This window comes from Phalacrocorax carbo, chromosome 1 (genome assembly GCF_963921805.1).
Source record: "Phalacrocorax carbo chromosome 1, bPhaCar2.1, whole genome shotgun sequence".
Classification (NCBI taxonomy): Eukaryota; Metazoa; Chordata; class Aves; order Suliformes; family Phalacrocoracidae; genus Phalacrocorax; species Phalacrocorax carbo.
Window position 1 is genome coordinate 194,452,220 of NC_087513.1, and position 22,642 is coordinate 194,474,861.

Below are 22,642 nucleotides of genomic sequence, written 5' to 3' on the forward strand. Positions count from 1 at the left end.
AATAGATGCTGCAGAAATCTGTTCTCCCGACCTGAGCTTTCCTAGGTCTCCTCCACATTACTGCCTCTCAACACCGGAAAATCTTTAATATGTTTGTCGGCATGGCTCTTGCTGATGAAGGGACAGGCTCTTGTCCCTGTCGTTCAGTGTTGGAGAACTGAAGAACAGAGCCCTGCATGCCCTGACCAGGGTCTCACCAGGCATCTAGTGCAGCAGAAAGGGGAACCAGACTGTCTCCTGGATTACACGGCCAGACTGTGGACCATCTCTCACAGGTTTCCAAGAGAGGCTTTACAGCCTTTCTACACACTGAGGAGGTTTGATCTTGGCTTCCTTCTAGTACACCAGGAGGCTCTTCTTGCCAGGGTTGGAACTGGATGGAGTGAAGGCAATGTGTTCATTGCCTCCCAGGTGCATTTCAGGGTGCGTTTTGAGTGCAGTTCCCCCCCTCCAAAATGAAGTCAGAGTCTGCTCCAGTCACTGAGACTTGACCATCTGCCAAGCCTTTGCTCCTTATGCATATACAAAGTCTTAATCAAGTAGAGAGAGCAATATAGAAATTAAAAGCTACTAGGTTCAGGTCTGGTTTGTTTAAACACAGGCAAGATCGACACACTCCACAGCCTCCTGAAAAGCACTGAAGATGTGGTAGGAGGGGAAGAAGATGAAAACTCAGAGGGGAGCAAAGTTTCCTGTTGTACCAAAAATGTAAGGATGTTTTTCCCTACCTTGGGTACCAGCTTCTGAGCAATCAAGACATTCAGCAATGACCATTTGGGGGTGAATTCTGACTGGAAGTGTGTTTCCAAAGAAAAATATTTTAAAATATGCAGATTTTTTGCTGTATATATTTCTTTGTAAATGTTAACTTATTTTTGTTGTATACTGAGGGATCTGTTGTGGTATTTATATTCCATAACGATTTCAGCTTTTGTGGCATATAGTAGCAGCACGTAGAAGAAGGGAAAGTCCTGATGGGGGTCATTTTTCTTCAGTTGCCTTTTCTCTGGGAAGGTTCATAGGAAAATCTTTCTGTGTCACCAGATTTGGTATTTAAATGTGCCATTACCTGCACCAGCCCCAGAGCCACCCACTGCAAATTTGCTAGTGGAGGTGAGGATCCTTAGCCCTATCTCCTACTCCTCCATCATGACTTCTTCAACCCATTAGTTCCGGGTGGCAGGTGCTGCCACCTCCCTTGCTGTTCATTGCTACTCACCAGATACAAGGAGGTGGAGGGAGCCTGCAGCACTATGCAGTGACAGGGAAGCACGGGTTTCTCCCTTGCTCGCTGTCTACCTGCTTCCCCCGTGTCCAGCTGGACCTGGGGCCCTCCTGGCCTCCTCTTCATATGACTTGACCTGGGGAGTGGACCGGTGAGGAAGTGATGAGTTTGATGCAGCTGCATATTCCTGCCCCATCCCCTGCTGGCTGCATCCACCCCTTGCTTGTACATTTTGTAAGCTGAAAGGCAATTTTGACTGCCTCTTTCTAGGACAATGTCAAGGACTTTGCTGAACGGATTTTTTTTTTGTAATTATTTTTTTTACTGTCTCCTCTGCCTCCCTGCTGCTGTCTACATGTAACATAGATCAAGTCAGGTATCTTTGAAGACATGCAACTGCTGCTATAACCTTGCTCTTGTGGATGATATGCTTTCATTCATTTGAGCTTTTCTTTGTAAATAGTTCAGTCATTATTTTCTTATAAGAATATTTTGTACAGATGCAGAGCATTTTGCTGAATGAGGAGGTGGGAACGGAGAAGCGATGCCTTTGCTTGGCACGAGAATAGATCCTTTTCTGCCAAAGCTGAGAGACGTAGTAAAAATGGCCTGCCTGATCTTTCGGGGCAGGCTCTGGCCCAAAGGGCTGACCTTGTTTCAGTGTATTTGGTTGCTCCCAGTCTGCTCGCTTGAGAGGAGCCCTCCGGGGAAGCTGTTGGAAGGGTCCTACTGACTGCCAGTGTGCAGCGGGCAGAGGTGGGCAGCACTGAGGCTGCAGCTTGCAGTTATATAGCAAATCTGGATACATAACCAGCCACCCAGCCTTTCTCAGTGGAAAACTGCTGTCAAAACAGCTTCCCCCACACCCGAGATGAATTGTTTTGTGCAAAAAATGACTGGCTTTTGCTTATTTGCTTATAACTTCTATTCTTTGGTCACTGAAAATCATTACCAGCTGGGTTTCGGGTGTTTCACCCTTTTCCCAACCCTCGGGGTGGAGTTTGCCACCAGTTTGTGCAGCGAGCAGCTGGGCTGGGTGTCAGGCAGCTCTGCAGCATGAGGGGGTGTGCGGCTGCCCCACTGCCCACTGGCCCTGTCTGGGCACTGCAGGGTCCGGGGTGTGCTGCAGGCAAAGTGCTGCTGGTTCGGAGCCCATTGCGCTTGGTCGCAGCAGAGGAGAGGGTGCTGCAGGGGACCACGCTGGTGAAAACACTGCTGGTGCTGACACCACATGTTGCTGTTTATTGCCAGGGTTTTTGAAGAGTAAAGTGTTAGCTGGCAGTGCCTGCCATGGGCACTCTCACCCTTCGTCCATCCCAGATGAAAACAAACTCCTATTCATAGCGTACAGAGGGTGCCCTGACCCCTTTCAATCCTTGTGGCAAAGCCTGAGGAACTGGGTGCCCTCAGTAGGAGGGCAGGGTGAGGGGAGGGGGTGTTGAAATGTGGGTGACCAGCACATTACAGAGCGTGCTTGTTTGCTGCCGTGCCTGAACAACCAGCAGAAATATTCCCCTTACTGTGTCCTGAAGCATGACACCTTAATAAAAACATTGCAGACCATGATCCCTCATCTCCCAGGAGCCCCAGCCGTACGGGAAGCACCCTTAGAAAATCAATCCATACGGTTTTACCTAATTTATAGCATGTGAACCGTAGTCAGGTAACCCAGCCAACAAGCCCCGCTGCCAGGAGGCCAAGGGGCTGTCCAGCTTTGGTCTTTACTGTAATGGGGTAACCCTTTAATGGGGTTTTGCTTTCTTTTACATTTATTCCAGTTTCTGTGTGCACAGACACCAAAAACACTGCAGGACATGCTGGTTTGTATGCGTTGGCTCATATGTGCACTGGCGCATATATTTATTATCAGGAATATATTAACACTTATCTGTACATTGTAACTGAAATAATACAAACTCTTCTTGTAATCATTAGCCACATAGTAAATGGGACCACAGAACTGCTGTGTGGGAAACTGTACAGAGGCTCCTCAGCGTGTCCACGGGACACAACCACCATCAGTGCAGAGACGTAAAATACCTGATTTTGCACTTGATAGATTTTCCTTTCCTCCCCCCACCCGCCACCACCACAAGTCTTCGCTGCTGTGCATCTGCTGAGAGAGCCCTCTGTGCTGGTAGCCATGGGAGGTGCCATCCCAACAGGGCCTAATGGTGCTTTCCTGCTGAAAACCACAGCTTTCCTGCAGCTTTCCCAGCTCTCTGTGCTCCCTGCTCGCTGCTGGCTCTCCTGCCACCCCATGGCTCTTACCCTCTCCTGGTGCTGGTCTCTGGAGCCCCTTCGGTGCAACTGTAGACTGGTTTTATCGCTGTTGCAGCCTTCTGCGTTGAATAAAGGCTAACCAAATCAAACGTCTCCTCTTTAAAGATATAATGGCAATAAGACCCAGCTCAGCACTGGCTGCATTCCTTCTCCTTCCAAAGGCCACCCTACCCTGCACCTCCTGTGGTGGCCGAGGCGTTCAGGAAATCCCCAGCTCCCCAAAAGCAAAAACTTCCCCTTGGCTGTCTTCAAGCAGGGATGGCCAGGGAGCAAGGACAAGAGGTGTGGCCCCCACACCCCTGGGAATGCCAAGCTCACCTTGCACAGTCGCAGCTCCCTGGTGAAACCCAGGGCCGCCAACTTGGCCATGCACTGAGGGGTCTCCATCCCCCTTCACACCTACTCCAGCATGCAGAGGCAAGGAGGGACAGGACCGAGGAAGACCAGGAAAAAGGAATGACCTTTTTTGGGGAAGAAAGTTTGTGTTTCTAGGCTTGCACCAGAAGGAACACCCATAACGATGGGTTGCTGGGTCCCTTCTGTTCAGGCAAAACTTCTTGCAGCTTTGCTAGCAATCAGACAGGCCCCAGAGGCCATGCCAAGGAAGAATCCAGTGAGAAGCAGGATTGGGAGGCAAAAATTAGATGGGAAAGGGATTGGCAATGGTACCAAATTGTGGTGGAGCTGGGATTAGTCCCAGTTTTCCCACCATAAAAGCCCCACTCCCAATTTACTGCTGGAAGCATCTCTTGCATATGAATATAAACCAGCAAAGTGATAAGGAAAGCACCAGAAATAGTGGGAAAGAATAAATAAAAAAGGACTGGCTCAGTCAACCCATCATGGGCCAATAATATGCTCTAGTGTGTTTAGCATGGAAAAGTTTAGATTAACATCATGGTAACAACTCTGGTTGTATCATCTCACCCATTTTTAAAAAGGGTAAAAAGGAGGACCCTGGTAACTACCGACAAATCAGCCTGACTAATCTGGTAGCCTTCTGCAATGGTGTGACTGCATTGGTGGATGAGGGATGAGCAACATCTGATGTCATCTTCCTGGACTTCTGTAAGGCCTATGACACAGTCCCACCAATATCTTCATTGCTAAATTGGGGAGATATGGGTTTGATGGATGGGCGTTGGATAAGAAATTGGCTGGATGGCTGTATCCAAAGAGTTGCAGTCACCAGCTCAATGTCCAAATGGAGAACGGTAACATGTGGTGTCCCTCAAGGGTCCGTATTGGGACCAGTACTGTTTAATAGCTTCATCAATGACATAGTGGGATCAAATGCACCTTCAGCAAATTTGCAGATGACACCAAGCTGAGTGATGCGGTTGTCACACCTGAGGGACCGGATGCCACACAGAGGGACCTGGACATGCTTGAGGAGTGGGCCCTTGGGAACGTCATGGAGTTCAGCAAGGCCAAGTGCAAGGTCCTGCTCCTGGGTCAGGACAGCCCCTGGATCAATAGACCGGGGGATGAATGGGTTGAGAGCAGCCCTGCAGAGAAGGACTAGAGGATACTGATGGATGAAAAACGACATGAGCCAGCAATGTGGGCTCGCAGCCCAGAAGGTCAACCGTTATACTGGGCTGCATCAAAAGAAGCGTGGCCTGGAGGTCGAGGGAGGTGATTCTGCCCCTCTACTCTGCTCTGGTGAGACCCACCTACAGTACTAGGTCGGATTCTGGGGTCCCCAGTATAAGAAATACATAGATCTGTTGGAGCAGGTCGAGAGGAGGGCCACAAAAACGGTTAGAGAGATGGAACACCTCTCCTGACGAGAAAGGCTGGGAGAGTTGGTGGTTTTCAGCCTGGGGAAGAGAAGGCTCCAGGGACATCTTATTGCAGCCCTTCAATACTTAAACGGAGGCTTATAAGAAAGATGGAGAGACACTTTTTACCAGGTCCTGTAGTGACACGACAAGGGGTAATAGTTTTAAACTGAAAGAGGGTAGATTTAAATTGGACATAAAGACTTTTTTTTATGATGCGGGTGGTGAGGCACTGGAACAGGTTTCTCAGGGAAGTTGTGGATGCCCCATCCCTGAAACTGTTCAAGGTCAGGTTGGATGGAGCTTTGAGCAACCTAATCTAGTGAAAGATGTCCCTGCCCATGACAGTGGGGTTGGACTAGGTGATCTTCAAAGGTCCCTTCCAACCCAAACCATCCTATGGTCCTATGATCTTATTGTAACAGAACTGTATGGGCAGACTGAAACATGACAACGCAGTAAGTATTGCAGATATCTGCATTTAGCAACTCTGAAAGTGATTAAAATTGTACTTGGCAGGGAGGGGCTTTGTGTGCATGTATGTGTTGGGTATCTATCCTACTTTCAGGTTGTACTTGCTGGACACACTAAAATCTAGTAATGCATTTCAACAGTAGTAGTTGGTGTGGCATGATCTATTCTAACAAGAAGCTCAATTTACTCAGTATTACAGTATCATGCAAAAGCTGCTACAAAAATAAATTTCTCTAAAAAAGGAGAAAAAAAATCACAAATCACCTTCTTTTCTTTTTTTTTTTTAAACACTGTGGAACAGGCCACAGGCGCTTTGACGGTGATTGAAGCTGTATCTAAGCTGTATCCTGAGTACTTCCCAGGAAAGCTGAAGCGCAGCTCCCATCCGAGCAGCACGGCAGGGCTGTGCAATCCCACCTCTGCTCAGGCAGGGTGAGCCTGTGCCACCGCACACCAGGCTGGGAGAGCCGCCCTCCCCGCAGCGCTCCCGCACCCCAGGGAGTTGCTGCACGTACCATCTCCTGCTTACTTCAGCCCTGGTGCTCAGAGCAGGAATGCATGCAGGCTCTTTGCCCCACGCTGGATAGAAAAGCATCCCACAGATGTCTTTCTTTTTTTAAATTATGCTCAGGGATATTTTTTTCTTGCTAGCAGAGCCCACGAGGGCCCTGCCGCCTATCCCACCCCACTCCCTGGTCACACCACCCCTTCTGGTGGAGGTCACCTGGATGAATTTTTTTGCTTCTAGGCAGAGAAGTTAAAGGTAGTTTAGCCACTCTTTTCCATGAATCTCAAAAGTGCTCTGTAACTTTGGGTAAGCTTTAGCAATGTGAAATAAAATATATATGTGGAAGGAAAGAAATTCTGACCTCATTTGTGCCAATGTAGTCTGCTGTGCTCTATTTGGTGTTACAGATAGGAGGAAGCTAAAGCCCTAGCAGGTGCTTGGTATCTCAACCTAAGCCTGGGAATCTCTTGGCCAGCAAAGGTCAAGGATGAATAACTTATTTTCTCCTTCTTGCTTACAAGACTTGAAATAAGTCAAAATGGACAGGAACCTACAACCAGAAATTTTGATTGTATCCAAACCAGGACAGGGTAAAACAAGATAAGATCTAACTGGGATTTAAATACACTAAAATTGAAACACATTAACCAGTAACCTCTACCAAATTTGCTAAAACCCTCAGGTTTCTCATCTCTAGCCTATCTCCACTTACAATATCAATGCTAAGAGTTAAAAAGCAGTGAATGGTATGCGCGTCTTATCTGGTGTTCAATGCAAAGGTGATGGTTTCGAAGGCAGTACTGTCTCAGAATGTCAAAGTCGCTGGTGTTCATGTAACATAGAGTACCACTTGGTGGTCATTTGGAAGGCGCTTCTACTTCTGTGTAACTTTCTTCTAGGTAGGGTATAAATATTCCTGGGAGGCTAAACAGAAATGCATTTCATTTAGATACAAGTCTTAGGCACAAGTTAGAAAACTGCTGACTGTAATGAAAATATATCAGCACTTAGTAGTATCCAATAATATAAAAAATGCGATTCAGAACATCTTCAACTACATATATATGTGTGTGCGTCTATATATAGGTATAAAGGTACAATACGTACATGTATATAAACACAGACACATATACAGAATTATTCACAATTTGAACTGTATTTGTAACTAACCTGAAATACTGCAGCAAACGTTCATTCTGATGAACCATTAATATAGTATTTCCAACTTTTGGCTCCAACCATAGTTAAAATGTTAACACATCAAACTAAATATTTTACTATTCTAACTTTCTTCTGTCCTAGCTTTTTGCTATCTTTTTTGCTACCCTAATCAACATGTCAGAACCAAGAGCTCCTATATGGGGACTATAAGAGTACCCTGCCTAGTGTAAAGCTATGCAGCTACCGAGCATGCTTGCAGCCATGAACCCTGGGTGCCTGTTGATGGTAATACTTCCTTGGATGGTAACATTTAGCAGATTGGAAATGCATAAAGGCAAGGGACCTTCGGCGCGCAGGTGCCAAATCATCGCCGCAAGGTTCTGACTTTTGCTGGAGAGGAGTTCCCTGATGAGCAGCGATAAAAAGAAGTAGATGATGTGGGTGGGATTTTCACAGGGCTCACGGCCTCTCCCTCCTGCAGCTTCCAGAGGAGCTCTTCATTAGTCCTGCTCAGCTTCTTCTTCTCCTCCACTTCTTTCTCAACATATTCTTGAAGATTAGCATTCTCCTCTGACAATTGCCTGGACAGAGAAGCAGGACGACATGTAAGGCACACCAGTGTGAAGATGGTGGCATCAATGTAGCCAGTGCTGCACAAGAGGCAGGGCCAGGCAGGACTCCGAGCACCCCTCCCTCCCTCCTTCCCTTCCCTTCCCATCCCATCCCATCCCATCCCATCCCATCCCATCCCATCCCATCCCATCCCATCCCATCCACCTGCCCCTAGGGCTGCAACTGAGCTGCCCGAGCTGGGACACAGCTGTTTCCAGGTCTCTTCACTGCCAGGTGAAAAAGGCATCTCCACAAGTCACAGCTGCCCCTCAATGTCTGACTCTGCCTCCAGATGTGGCTGTGTCTTTGCTCCACACCTCTCTGAGGCAGCTCAGCTGCCAAAGTTTAGGTGGGATGAGCCCCAGCCTTCCTCTGTGGCCTCGTACAACTGTCAGCATCATGCATGGCATGCAAAGGTGCCAAGGGCTTTGTGCATTGTCCATGTACTCCTGACGCTTCAGAAATGGCCATTTTCCCATATAGAAAACAGAGTAAAAATTGGAAATTCCTAAAAGAAAAAATTAGCATATCTGTTTCTTTATTTGTATAGTTGACAGTAGGAAAAATGCAAGGCTGCAGTGCACTGCAAGACCAGGATTCTCCACTCATGGACAGAGGGGATGGAGAGGGTAACTGGAAATTTTCGCTGAGATAAAGTGCAGTTGTGTGCTCATTCTTTCCCCGCAATGGCCTTCCCTGGCAGGACAGGAATGTGCCCATAAGACTTCTACCCAGGAATGTGCCCATAAACCTCCATGGAGCCAAATCCACCCCCAGATGGATCCTGGAGCTCTGGGTCAGTGGGCACTTGTGGCTCCCTGCACATGCCACCCCTTGGCCAGGGCTTCAGGTTCAGGTGCAGGTTCCTGCACCAGGAAGACAAGGGGCTTCAGAGATCAACCCAACACGGCCGGCCCCAGCAGTGGCACCCCTGCAGATAACCGGTAGGAAGCAAAAACTGCAACTGGGCTCTTTAAATCCTGCTTTCTCCCCAGCTTCATTGCCTGGCTCCAGCCACCTTTGCCCTGTGGTGTTTCACATCCCAGAGGTGCTCGCAATGCTGTCCCATTTTTTTTCAGAGCAGCACAGCAGATGGAGCGGTCCCCAGAGGGGGATAGTCTTGGGTTTTAGGCCTTCTTCTGTCTGACTGAGGACAAAAATCTAAAGTCCCAACTCTATGGACAGCTGTAACTCTCACCGTTGCTTCTCAACCCTGCCACCAAAGCTGTGCCATGAGCAAGCAAGCATTTGTGGAGTGGCAGAGCAAGAGCAAAGAGATAAGAGCAAGTGCATCCCTGACTCTTCAAACCAGCTGCTACTGCATGCAAAGGGAAAGGAGTCCGCGCTCTCCATGCTCCGTTTTAGCTGGTGTCCTGATGCAGGATGTAGCTTAGCTTTGAGGCCTTCCCTCTCCTCTGTAAATGGTCATGAGGCTATGGGTCCTTCTCCAGCTCCTTCCTCCTTGGTTCAAACAAACCCTCTATTCCTGACACCAACACCAGGGAAGCCTCACTAGCAAGGACCAGGGAGGTGTTTTCCCCAGAATGCCCTATACCCTGATGGCTTTCTGGGAGGTGGGACATGGAAATCTCCTACACACTCCACAACCTCAGTGTCATGGATGGTCATGGATGACCTTCTGTCATCCAACCAGGGTGACTGGTTTTAGAAGAAATGGGACAGTGCAGGCAGACCTGATTAAGTTGTGCTTTGGGCATGTTCTGGGAACACCACTGTCCTGGAGAATGCATGCAAGAACACCTGGCTTCTGCAGCCCCATTACGCTTGGGCGCGAGACAGGTCCTAATGTGATCAGCCTGGGGCAGCTCTGGGCATGTGCCTAACGTGATTTACAGGCAACTTAGGATTTTTGAGAAATAAACAGGGAGGCACCTAACCTCCCCACTAGGTATTTCCAGGGCTCAGCAGCAGCTGGGTGTGGATTTTGGATGCACACATGCAGAACTCCTTTTCTGGGTATAGCCTGAAGCCCATAGCAGATGTCATGGACTGCAGGTCCACTCCCTTTCTGTCATCAAAAGTCTCTGATAGGGTGGGGTTAACATTTCTGATTTTGTTTAAAAAACATTTTTAAATAATTTCTGCTTTTTTAGCCTCAGTTCCTACAGAAACGGAGCTCAGGTGATCAAGAATATGTCTGTTCTTCTCCCACTCTCCTAAAAGTTTTGAACCACAAAGCAGTGGCTAGTAGAGTTGAAGGATTAAGACACGAGTTGGCAGAAGTTTTCAGAAAACTGCTTGCCTGGTAGAGGAAGAAAATTCCATTCATGATTTAATTGGGGAACCAGTTGTGGCATGAGCTCACAGCCTAACAGGCACAAGAAACTCCACATGGGAGCTCCCCCTGGAGAAATGACTCCAGAGGAAACCCCTTGCTATACATAGAATTAAATTTTATTTTGCAGCGCCTAATAAGACAGGCCACAAGTTATGCACAAGGCCCCACTAGATCCTTTTCCAGCCAGCATTTTGAGGGGAAAAAAAGAGACAAGCGCATGCCCTCCCTGCATTTGTGCAGCTCTTAGTGTGTGACTGGCTGTCTCAGCTGGTAAAGCTCATCTGGGTACTGGGAACAGGCTAATCACACCAGCATGGACCTTAGAGGATGGTGAAGGGCTCAGGTCCCTCCTCTGCTAAAGGCACTACTTGGACAGGAGGCAAACACAGCCCACAGCCCCTCAGCATGTAACAGGCTCCTTTATGTTGAATGCTGCTTGCTAAAGGTATGGTAGGATGCATGGTATCAGCGTCCTCCGGAGCCTCTCACACAGTAGACTTTGTGGTGCTAATATACACTGCAATTTGCTGACAGAGGCAGGCTGCAAGTTATTTGTGTGACCTGCAGGTAAGCAGGGAGATGTTTGGGCAGAAAAGAGCCTTGCGGCCAAGTGCCTGTGAACACACCATGCAGCATGTGGACATGTGTTCCAGAGAGACCTGCTTAGGTACACGGATGGGGAAAGACGTTGCTGCTGCTTGTGTTGCTTATTTTAGCTTCATGCACATTGTGCTGGGAATTTATGCAGTCTCACCTGATGTGACATGACCAGACACCCACAGAGCCAGCTTCATGCCACCCAGAGAGAGGGGGGCAGCTTGCACAGCCAGCATTGCCAGCATCCTTCAGCAAAGCCTCTGCCTTCAGCTCAGCCACCCTGTATCTGCTCATGCTGCACCATGGGGAGGGAGATGGATAGATGCATCATTGCTGCTTATAAAAGATACAGATGCCCATTCAGCCCCTCTTCATCATTCAAGAAGAAGAAGGAAGAGAGGCAATGTAACAGCAAGGGTGTTCTCACTATGTGAGTTTGTATGTTGAGACATATGTTCCAATTTTAGACCTAACCCAGCTAGGGAAACCTTTATCCCCAGCACTGCAGACACATTCCTCTGCCAGCCTCTCGACAATTTAAGCAGCTGTAACAAATCACAGCCATAAAACCAGATGTATGCAGGGGCACACCAGTGTGATAGGGATGCAGGGGAAGATGCTTGAGTTGTGCCCTTAGCTCATGTTAAAGCCTCATCCAAAAGGCTCAGAGGTCAGTGTGTGCCTGGGCTTTGCCAACAGAGACCAGACACCCTTCTGGTCATCTAGGGTGCTGGAAACTAACATTCCTCAAACATACCCAATCCAAAGGACCAAAATAATGCTGGTTAATTTGGAGAGAGAATCCAAGATGTTGGGAAATCAGATGATTTATTCAAGTGCTTGGGGAAGTCCCAGCAGAGGCTCTGTGGAGCTCCTGTGTCCAAAGTTGGTGCATGATCTACCTGCAAGGCTCTTCTCCCTTCCTTTGTACCTGCCCTTGGATATGATTGGAAATATCTCTGAGGTGCACCCCTCAGTCCCCCAGTGCCTCCAGGACCCCCCTCCTGGCCATGCTGCAAAGGCTGGCATTGCTCTGGCTCCCATCCCGCCTGCTCCCCTCCCTCCTCTTGCTGCTGCTGGGCTGCCACAGCCGAGCAGCCACCCAAACTGCAAATCAGCAGAAACAGCTCTAATCCATGCTGTTCCTCAGCAAGGGCAGCTCCCCGAGCTCATTCACGCTGCACTTTCCAGGCAGTGTCAGTACAACAGAAACGAGCAGTTGGTGTGGTTACCGCTGCCAGGAAAATGGATGTTTTAATAACTCCAACTTTAAAGTCCTGGCTGACACTCTCCCTATAGCTCTCCCCACAGATGTCCCCAGACTGCTACTGTGGAAAATGGCTGTCCTCTAAGTTGACTTTCCAGGCTAACTTCAAATTCAGAACTTCTCCCAAAAGATGCTTTTTGAAACCAGTACCTACGTAGTTACAGGCAAGAAGCAAAGCACTGCAGCCAGGTGGTTTCAGGGAGTGGAGGGTGCTATTTGCCCAGCCAGAGGCAGGTAGCTGCAATGCAGAGATGTCAAGCACTGAACCAGGCACCCTGACTGCTGTCACAGGCATGGAAAGAGACTGCCCCTTCCAGACCACGTTTCATCCAGCCCAAAAGCAGGTGTCTCAAACTGGTCTGGTGAACCAGACCTTAAAAATTCCTGGTTTTCCTCCCCAACCACAGAAAGACTGTAGACACTGACCTCAGACAGTGACATGTGTGTTACAGGTATTTACAGTCAGGTGAGAGGAAACATAGTCCTCACCCCAGTCAGAACGTTAGTACAAGCAATGCTGCCTTTTTAAAATATCTACATGCAGGAGACAATTTTTAAAGACTGAATCATTGATAAAGGAGACACTAGAAGGACAAAAACTGAAATCACAGATGGGATGCTGAACCTTTAAAAAGTCAGCTAAAAATTAAATTGCTTTTTAGGCCAATGGCATAATTTCTGGCAACAATGACAGCTAGGCAGCTGTATGCTGGGACAAGTTCAGCTCTAGCATCTCCCCCTATACCCCTTCTGCCAGGCTCCAGCTGCAGTGTCATGCCTTACACAGACTATAGGCTCTCTGGGACAGGGACTGTCCTACTCTTCTCTATTTCTATACCACCTAACACAAGAAGCCTTGTCACTGTCTGTGCAAACAGTGCAGGTGAAAAAACTCACCAAAGCATAACCCGCCTGGGTGACAGTGGCATTGTTAGGATGTATCTCCTGAAACTGCCCCATTTCCCATCCTTGTTACCCACTGACTAAAGGGTCTCAGGGCACTGCCACTGAGATCAGAAGCTACTGGTAACTTTGGTCTCAGCAGCATGTCAAAATCATGGAAACACACAGGCAGATATGTAGCCTTCCTTATGTTAAAGTAAGCAAACCCTGATATAAAAGGATTTTTGATAAAACAAGCAGATCAGGACACCAATACATTTTGAGGAGAAAATAAGTTTTTCCCCTCAGAAATGTATCAGCCTTGGGCATTTAAGATCTGCAGTCTCCTTTCAAGCTCAGACAGGTTGAAAATATCAGCACAAACCTTGTTATAACAGTATTTTGCTCAATCCTGGCTCTGAGTTCTTCGTTCTGCTGTTGCAACATGGTGATTTTTTCTTCTAGTTTTAAATTTTTTTCAGCCTGCAACAAAAGAAGGTTTGTTAAGTCTGAAGAAAGCCCAACACCTGATACAAGAGGATTTTTTCTTTATATTTTTTTGTCCCTAGGGCAAATTCTAAAATTTGAGGATAGCTGGAGATGGTCATCTTGACTGCAGCTGAGACTTAGAGGTCTGACTCACACCACATTGTACCGGTGAAGTAAGTGGGGTTGGAAGCAGAGCATTAAGCAGAGGCAGAGCTGAACTAGCCCTTACTTCTAACTGAGGAGGAGGAGGGTCTTTGTTTTGTCCAGTGCAAATAAAACACCCTCCTCGGTGGTGCCGCCACAACTTTGATCCCTTGGGAACCAGCGTTACCAGCCATTGTTCTTGGATGAGGAGCTGGTGGCACTGAGGGAGCATGGGGATGTCCAGCATGGAAAGGGCACTGTCGTGTGAGTGGTCAATCTAGTGATGAAGGAGGAGTGTGAGGTGCTATGATGTACATCACCCAGCTCAACTAACCTCATTGGACATAAATATCTGGTGTCCAGCCTCTAAGATTATGATTCCCCAGTTATGGGGAGGAAAGAGTTACCCACCAGAGCAGATCAGCCCAGCAGCAACCTTAGACTGCTGCTGCCTTCACATGGGGTTGGCTGCCCTTTGGAGACACTTTTCTCCACTGCTGACTATGTTGGCTTAAATGACAGGCTTAAACTAGACATTTTAAGCTACAATTAAGAAAAATGAATTCTATCCCAAATGTAGGTAGCTTTTACTCAGGACAGTTCAAGGACAGAGTTTGAGGGTGTCAACAGCAGTGTATTAGAACTTCAGTAAGATGTTTACAGGCATGTACCACAGCCTCAGATGCCCTGTTTTTCCCAAGTTTTGAATTTTACATACTTTATCACCTTAGTTCTTGGTTTTCCAGCAGTTTGAATTTTGCTGAAATCAACACTTTTGGAAGAAAACAAGATATCACAGGGTAATCTTATCTCTGTGTGAGCTTGGTTATTGAATTTCCCAACCTTTTATAAAGAACCAAGATATTGTGCACAGGAGTTAGCAATAACTCACACCTTATGGCAGAGGCATCGGTTTTATGCAGTGGTTTCTAGTCTATGCAGGTAGCCGTAAAGCACACTCCCAATTCTCAGCTATTCTGTTCTATCCCAGTATATTTTGTTAGAGTAGAACAAGAATTCTGGCCCCATTTTGAAATGCTCTGAGAGAGGAATCACCATCACGGGCATCTTCTTTGCTTCCTCAATAGTTTTAGTAAATAGTAACGATGTCAACATGAAATACGGGAGAAGACCTGTACGTCTCCTTCCCTCCCCACTGCAGCCCCCACCCTATACCATTCCTCTCCTGCCACCTTCATTTCCAGAGTCTCTCTTGCCAGCCAAGTCTGACCCTGTATTTGAAATGTCCTCCTGCTCCCTCATGAGGCACCCCACCTTTCAGAGCATTTGGAGACACCCTGTAGATGTTCTGGCACTTATAAAAGTAAGTCTTTAAACAGAAAGCACTTGTACCTTTGGACCATAGTGGGCCAGTGTTTTACTGTGATAAAGGGCAGCAGCAGGACTGTGTGCTTGTATGTGGTTAATTAGCAAAAGCAGCTAAATGACCAGGAAACATGTAGGCTGTTGTTTTTTTGGTTTTTTTTAGTGTAACACCACAGTGCATGTTTTCAGTTGCTGGCTTAGCTCCAGAAGCAGCGTGTTGGAAACAGCGCAGTTAACAAGCCTCAGTTGTAAAGAGGCGCTTTTCTCTACAACCACTTACTCAAGCATCTGTTCAGCAAAATAATCATCTGAGTTCTCAAATTTCCCCGTAAATGGAAACAAATCTTGCTGAATGCTGTGCTGAACCAGCTGTCCTGGCTCCCCAGCTGAGGTAGTGCCTCATCCTGTCACCACACTATATGTTTACTGTCACTGCGGGTTATGCCTTACAAAATTAATCCCCTTTCCAATAAAAAGTATAATTGATGGTGAACCGGGGAGTTCTTCGTTAGGGATCCCCACAAGCAAAGGATGAGAAAACAGTGTAGGCTGCAGAAAAGCATTACTTTAGGGTTGGAGAGACCTTTACTAGCATGAGCCTTGCTACAGACTGCTTGCGGAATATTGCTAGTTCATACTCGTGGCTGGGAGCTCCCTAAATGCCTGCATGAGCAGCAGCAAGACACACAGAGCTTGATCTTCCTCCACTTGCCCTCTCCAGACCTAAGTAATTACCTGACTCCTGTAGGGGCAGATGGTGCAGGCTGGTGTACAAAATGAAGCCCTGGAGTACCACAAAGTTCTCCTTCCTCCATTCTTCCTACACCACTCGCCTCACTATTTAATGTACAGGCTCAGCCAGTATTGCATGAAACAGCAATACAGATCAACAGCTGTGTGGGAGAAATCAAGGGTGTCAAGGGTGGATGAAGGGATGGGAAAAGATCCCAATTTCTGAGTAAAAACCTGAGACGTGGTAGAGTAGAAGCAGCTATGTAGGTTGGCTGTGGAACAACACAATATATAGTCATTTATGAATCTCTTTGTATCTTGCCCTTACCTCATGTGTTTTCTCACCCCTTTTAAGTTCGTCTGCTGTAGCCAGACTTACTTTTCTACCTCTGTGATGTTTCGTCTGGAGGAAAAATAACAGCTTACCTGTTTTTCTAGCTCCATAATCATCTTCTCCTGTTGGTGAATCTGATGGTTCTTCATTTCCAGAACATGTTTTAAGCTCTTCAGATCTTTTTCTAAGTGCAGATATGGAGCTCGTACAATCTAGGAAATATACCAGTGATCTGGATATCTGTCAGCCATAAATGCATCTTCAGCCATAAGATAAAGCATCCTTAATGTACCCAGTGGTTTATGAGTCTCAGTGATGTGAAAACCACCTGGACATGGACCTCCCTAGCCCATCTGGTTATACCCCTGATATAACCCCCTGTTATTCTTTCCTAGACCATCCCTTTGGCTGAATAGCCAACAGTACCTTTCTTTTGACCAGCCTCACAGCTAGAAGGATGGGATGCCACGTTGTTCAGCGACTCAGAGCTTGAGAACTGCATGAGGTGTTTTATGATTGTGCAGGGATTTTGGCTTGGGGAAAGTGCAAACATGAAACTGAGGAAACTAGACAAGGAGGCTGAAGGTGAAAACCACTGCATCATAGTATCTGTTAACAAAGATCAGATCTGGTGGGAAAAAGTTCCTTGTCTGCTTGAGAACTTCAGATGTAGGGGATACTAGGGTTCAACTCATGGGCAAAAGGTGTGCTCTGAATCATACTGATGAAATACTATCACTGACTTAAGCTGTTCTGGATTTTTCCTGGTGTAACTCACTCCAGTGAAGTGCCTGGTTGTACTTGGCATTAACATCATTGTGGCACAGCAGACTATCCCTTTCATGTAAATTAAATACTGCAGCAGAGGTGGAAAGGGACTGGTGCTACCTGTTTCCCATGGCCAAGCCTGTTTCAAACATTTGCGCTCCTTTCCTGAGGAGTTATCTTATCTAAAAACTCACTGACCCCCTTGCTCACCCCACTATTTTAATTCTGTCCCCTCTGTCATGTTGATACAGCTGCCCATGGGGTTGTGCTGTGAATACAGTGAAATGCCCCAAGCTAAAAAAAAAACCTCTTCTTGGAGGGTCATTTCAGAGTTATTTCATTTCAGATCAGTAATTGCAGTGTGTGTTTAGTTATACACTGTAAATAAACAGCATCGCTGCGATAGACAACTGTTGAATAAATACTTCATATGACAGGTCTGTCCCCTGCAAGTCCAGAATAAAGTGAGGGAATACAGAGGATTTCAAAGAAGTTGGTTCAGAAGGCACAAAGGAAGAAAAAAAACCAAGAAAGAAACTTAATTGTGAAAAGACAAAGAGTAAAGAGAAAGAGAGGAAGAAGGGAAAGAAGAATAGACAGCAGTAAGAACATACTATATGGAGTTAATGCAATATTTTGGAAACGGAGCTACACATGCTGGGTGAAAGAATAAAGAAAAAGAAGTAAACTCATAAAATTATGGACCTAAGTTAAGATTTCTGACTCATCCTCAAAGCTCAAGAACTGGAGTTTTGGTTGGGACTTTCCTTCCCAGCCCCTGGGGTAGGGATCCCACTGCTATCGGGAGAGCTGGGTCGAGGGGAACCTGATGAAATTCAGCAAAAGCAAGTGCAAGGTCCTGCCCCTGGGGAGGAACAACCCCAGGCACCAGTACAGGCTGGGGGCTGACCTGCTGGAAAGCTGTTCTGCTGAGAAGGACCTGGGAGTGCGGGTGGACAACAAGCTGACCCTGAGCCAGCAATGTGCCCTTGTGGCCAAGAAGGCCAAGGGCATCCTGGGCTGCATTAAAAGGAGTGTGGCCAGCAGGTCGAGAGAAGTTTTCCTCCCTCTCTACTCTGTCCCAGTGAGACCACATTTGGAGTACTGTGCCCAGCTCTGGGCTCCCCAGTTCAAGATGGACAGGGAACTGCTTGAGCAAGTCCAGCGGAGAGCTATCAAGATGATCAGGGGACTGGAGCATCTCCCTTATGAGGAAAGGCTGAGAGACCTGGGTTTGTTCAGCCTGGACAAGAGAAGACTGAAGGGGGATCTCATCAATGCTTATAAATATCTGAAGGGTGGGTATCAAGAGGACGGGACTGGACTCTTTTCAGTGGTGCCCAACGACAGGACAAGGGGCAATGGGCACAAGCTGGAACACAGGAAATTCCACCTCAATATGAGAAAAAACTTCTTTCCTGTGAGGGTGACAGAGCAGTGGCACAGGCTGCCCAGGGAGGCTGCGGATTCTCCTTCCCTGGAGACATTCAAAACCCACCTGGACAGGGTCATGTGCCCCCTGCTCTGGGTGTGCCTGCTCAAGCAGGGGGGTTGGACAAGATGATCTCCAGAGGTCCCTTCCAACTCTATTATTTGATTCTGTGTGGTTCTGTGAATTGCGTGATGTAAGTCTTAGAAACACATATCTTGATGACTGTGTAGTGCCACCTACCTTCAGTTGTTCCTCAGTGTTTTTCTTCAGAGCCTCTTCAAATCGGTCTGCTTTGGCCTTAAGAGATTGGTTCTGGAAGGTGAGGGTGTCTATCTGGTCCTTGGCAGGGGAGACACACCAACGAACACACCAACAGTATTACCACCCCTTTTGCATTCATACAAGTCAGTCTGCACTGTGAAATGACCAGGGGTGCTGAACAAGGCTTAGAAATCTCCACAAGGTGGTATTTTTTACATGCGGCCACTTGAACGTACAATGACGTTTTTGATAACCTAGTGCCTCAGGGAATCCCAGAATCCCTGCAATGCCTGCAGCTAACTGACACTGGCTGGCATTAGTTCATGAAAGGTCTTTGATGCTAAATCACCCCATCATCTTGGGCTGGATGAGAACGAGCATGTCCTTCCTTAAGGAGCTAGCATTTATATCGCAGGCATGAAAGAGACCATTTGTGGGGTCCGTAGAGTCTGAATGAGGCAGTAGATACCCCATCCTTGCTTCCTTCACCTTTCTAGGCTCCTAATGTGGTAATAAGCTATGATGAATTAGTGGTGTGGACTTTGAACGATTGCTGTTTTATCTCAGAGCTAGAAACAGGAACAACTTTTTATTTTAAGCAATCTTGTTTCTGTTACCATCAAAGGCATTCCTGTTACGTCTCTATATACAGCATTCATAAAACCCAGAATTGCTGTGAAACTGGTAATCTCATCTTTTGTATATGCAATTTCTTGGCTGTAATGTTACATCAGTGCTTATTGCAAAACTGCTGACATGCCTCAAACTGTCACAGCCGCATAAGGAAGGCAGTGACAGTTGCTGTGTGCAACAATATGTGCTAGTCATGGGTTTTCAAAACTTTAATTCACCTCTGCCTAGGAAATCAAACACAGCTTTCATTATTTTCTGTGGCATCTTTACGTGTTCACACAAGATTTCCAAACTTAGCATGAATCACACAGGCACGCTCCTGCCCTCCCCTCCTTGGGATTTCTTCATCTAGAGAGTGAGAACAGCATGGAGTTATTAGAAGGACTGAAAAAGCCAAGGTGATCTTGAGCTTGGTGTTAAATAGTGGGATGTGGGAGATGTGATGTGCAGGGCTGACCCTAGCTGGCCATAGCCTGCCTGCACAGCAGGGCCAGCCCCAGGGCATCCCCTATTAGGGACCGCATTCCCTCTGGTGGGAATGGAGATGTGTCTACACTGCCAGACTGGCTCCCCCACATTCAGGCAGCAGGGAAGAGTTTAAAGCACAGGCACAAGGCCAGGCAGAGAGAGGTCAGCATTTTGGAGCCCCAGGGGTGCCTGCTGGAGGGTACCGTGCAGACAAGGTGATGCTCACAGCCACTGCAGGTGCCGGAGCTCTCCCCACCATGCAGGGAAGAGCTCAGCTTTGCTCCTTGTGCTGGGCCAGCAGACATCAGGGTCAAAAGGACATTTCTTTGCTTTGTCCAGCTGCCTTTTCTTCCCTTTAGATTTGCCCTCTCTTCTCCTTCAGATGGTTAGTATTTTGCTGAACCAGCCAAGGGGGAGGAAAAAACCTGAGGGGGCACCTTTGCTGCTAGATCCCAGTTTGGACAGGCAGAGGACAAGAGATACTACACCCAGTAAGAAGCAATGGCCTGGTGTGCTGGCAGCTGATAACAGAGCTGGGGATGCCCCATCAGCTGCTCCGCAACATCATTACAGGGATGGGAAATAATGAAACTGCTAACCTGGAGTGACAGCCGCAGTTTTTCAAAATTCTCTTCCAGTTGTGCCTTTTCCAGTTTGTGAGCATCATTCAGTTCTGGGGAAGATACACAGACATGACATTGCTAAGTGAAGTCCAGCAAACCAGGGTCCGAGAGCACAGCCTTCATGAGCCAAGCACAGTTCAGGATGCAGTTTTAGAGCATGGAGGTTGAGTAGGAAACTGATAGTAATATACTCTGTGACCTCTTGACACATTATTTTGATGATGAGGATTTCCTGATCATTCACTGGTTGCAGGTACCTCTGTTTTCTACATGACCAGATTCTGATTTTTCAGAATTCCCGGCTCCCAGGGGCTCTGATCTGAAAAGGGTCAGTCTGATAATGGGTCATTTACCTGTTCAGAGTGAGTACCCCCAAATCAAAGATTTTTAAAGTAGATATATTTAAAAGCTTGGGTTGCAGTTTCTTTGGGGCGATAGCGGGGTGTGTATGTGGGTGCAGGCAGCAACTCAGATGCAAAAATGCAAATGACAGTACTTCTCCAGGACCTGAGTCAGATAACCTGTGAGGTTTATCCCATTAGTGAGGCTGACAGAGCCCGAAGACAAAGAAGTCCTCTATTTATATTACATGATTAAAGGTTTCCCTACTAGAACAACTCACCCTGGACTTAACAATAACTGGAAGTTTAATAACAAAATTGGAATAAAGTTTAGTACCTGAACCAATGGCATCAAACTGTCATTCAGTACAGTAGTAGCACCTACCTTTTTAGTATATGGACACTCTATTTTTTGTGTCTTTATCCCCAATGCCATGGTGTTCTGCCCTCTAACCATTGCTCACTAACCACAATAACAGCAGTAATAATACCAATGCTCTAGTGCCCTGTAGAGCACACCAGACCGCAGCTGCTGCAATGCCTTTTCCATGCACAGGAGGGCGTTTCATACCCACACCAGGAGCTGGGAGCACAAACTTAGGCCACCAGAGCCTTGATAAACCACAGCTGAGAAAATACTAACAAAAAAAAATGGACAGATAAGAATATCCTCAAGCAAGGAGCAGCTTTTTCTTTCTTTTTTTTTTTTTTTTAAAATTTCAAAATTGTGTATGTTAATTTAAAAATAGTATGCCAGATACTGCCTACAGGGGAGGGGAATAGACTGTTCTCATCTCATGTTATGCTCTGGACTGTCTCTAATTGGCACACTGCAGAGGGAAGCAATATGGCTGTTTGGGGAAAGCTGTGGAAAATCTACTACAGCTATTTAAAAATAAGACCTTTACGCTTATGTCAAAAAAAAAAAAAAAAAAAAAAGAGGGAGATTGTACAGATAGCTGTTAAATATCAGCTAAAGCATGATAGATACTGAACTGGTAGGGAGGAAACACCTCTGTCTGCAGCAGCAAATCCCATAGAAAAATTGTAACACGAAATAAAGACAACCGTGCTGAGGTGCAGATTTGCACCAGCACGTGGCTTTGGTCTGCTCAGCATGGCCAGATTTTTGCTACTGAAAATGATGAGTCTTGTTTTTAGAAGCACTGTAGGTATTTAAGCACCTAAATTCAGAGACGTTCAGTGAGCTGTAGCCTCCTGAGCACCCGAGGATTAGGCTCTTGAGAAAAGTCTGTGTGTGAAGTAAGGTGGAATTTGCACTCTATGTTCAGCAACCCATAAAGAAAGCCTTATCTCTGGCCCAAAGACCCCTCAGATAGACTCAGGTCCGAGTTAGGTGCTGTATATACTTGACACAGCTCTCCCTCACCCCTAGCATGGACCTGGTGGTCTACCCCACGTGAAAGCACTAGACTAAGACAAATTTTCTTATCTGCTCTGGAGGAAGAAAATCCAGGCTTACACAATGTCACTACAGCTCTAATTCCTGCTCCGCAATAGCGCTGTAGCCATTGGCTTGACTTTGGCTTACCCTGAATCTTGCAGTCGTTCTCATCCTGCAGTACAGTAATGGCAACTATGTGGTTATTTTCCAACTGTAACATTGCAGCTTCATGTACAGCTGTGATATCTTCCACCTGTTTCAACAACAGTGAACGGAGACAAGAGGCACAATTAGACATACTGTGGCACACTGACCAGCCACTGTTAGAGGGCTCCAGCGAGCTGGGAACAGTGAAGGGATCTACCGAGCCTGACACTTCCAGCACCTGAGCCAGTTTTATTAATTACGAAACAGGCATGTCGACAGCTTGAGTGGTAGCATGTGGTTACTGCTGATAGTATCTTTATCCTTTTAACTTAATGGTGAAAAAAGAGGTACATATAAAAGCAAAAGGCCGAAAAGCCCTTAAGCGAAGAAGCCATTTATGATATGTTCAGAAATCTCAACATTCCATTAATCTAAATTATATTAATG

General features: G+C 46.8%; 1 protein-coding gene across 1 annotated transcript in view; it reads right to left on the reverse strand.

Annotated features, from left to right (window-relative positions):
* Positions 1 to 1,523: 1,523 nt before the first annotated feature.
* The window catches only part of MTUS2 (microtubule associated scaffold protein 2), a 329,597-nt gene continuing 308,478 nt past the window's right edge, over positions 1,524 to 22,642 (reverse strand). Inside the window, exons 11-16 of the mRNA XM_064441072.1 lie at positions 22,196 to 22,301; positions 20,279 to 20,352; positions 18,558 to 18,656; positions 16,210 to 16,329; positions 13,478 to 13,575; positions 1,524 to 8,016 (exon numbers count right to left, since the gene is read on the reverse strand). Of these exons, the coding sequence (XP_064297142.1) occupies positions 7,800 to 8,016; positions 13,478 to 13,575; positions 16,210 to 16,329; positions 18,558 to 18,656; positions 20,279 to 20,352; positions 22,196 to 22,301 (714 nt within the window). The 3' untranslated portion in view covers positions 1,524 to 7,799. The remainder of the gene's footprint in view (positions 8,017 to 13,477; positions 13,576 to 16,209; positions 16,330 to 18,557; positions 18,657 to 20,278; positions 20,353 to 22,195; positions 22,302 to 22,642) is intronic.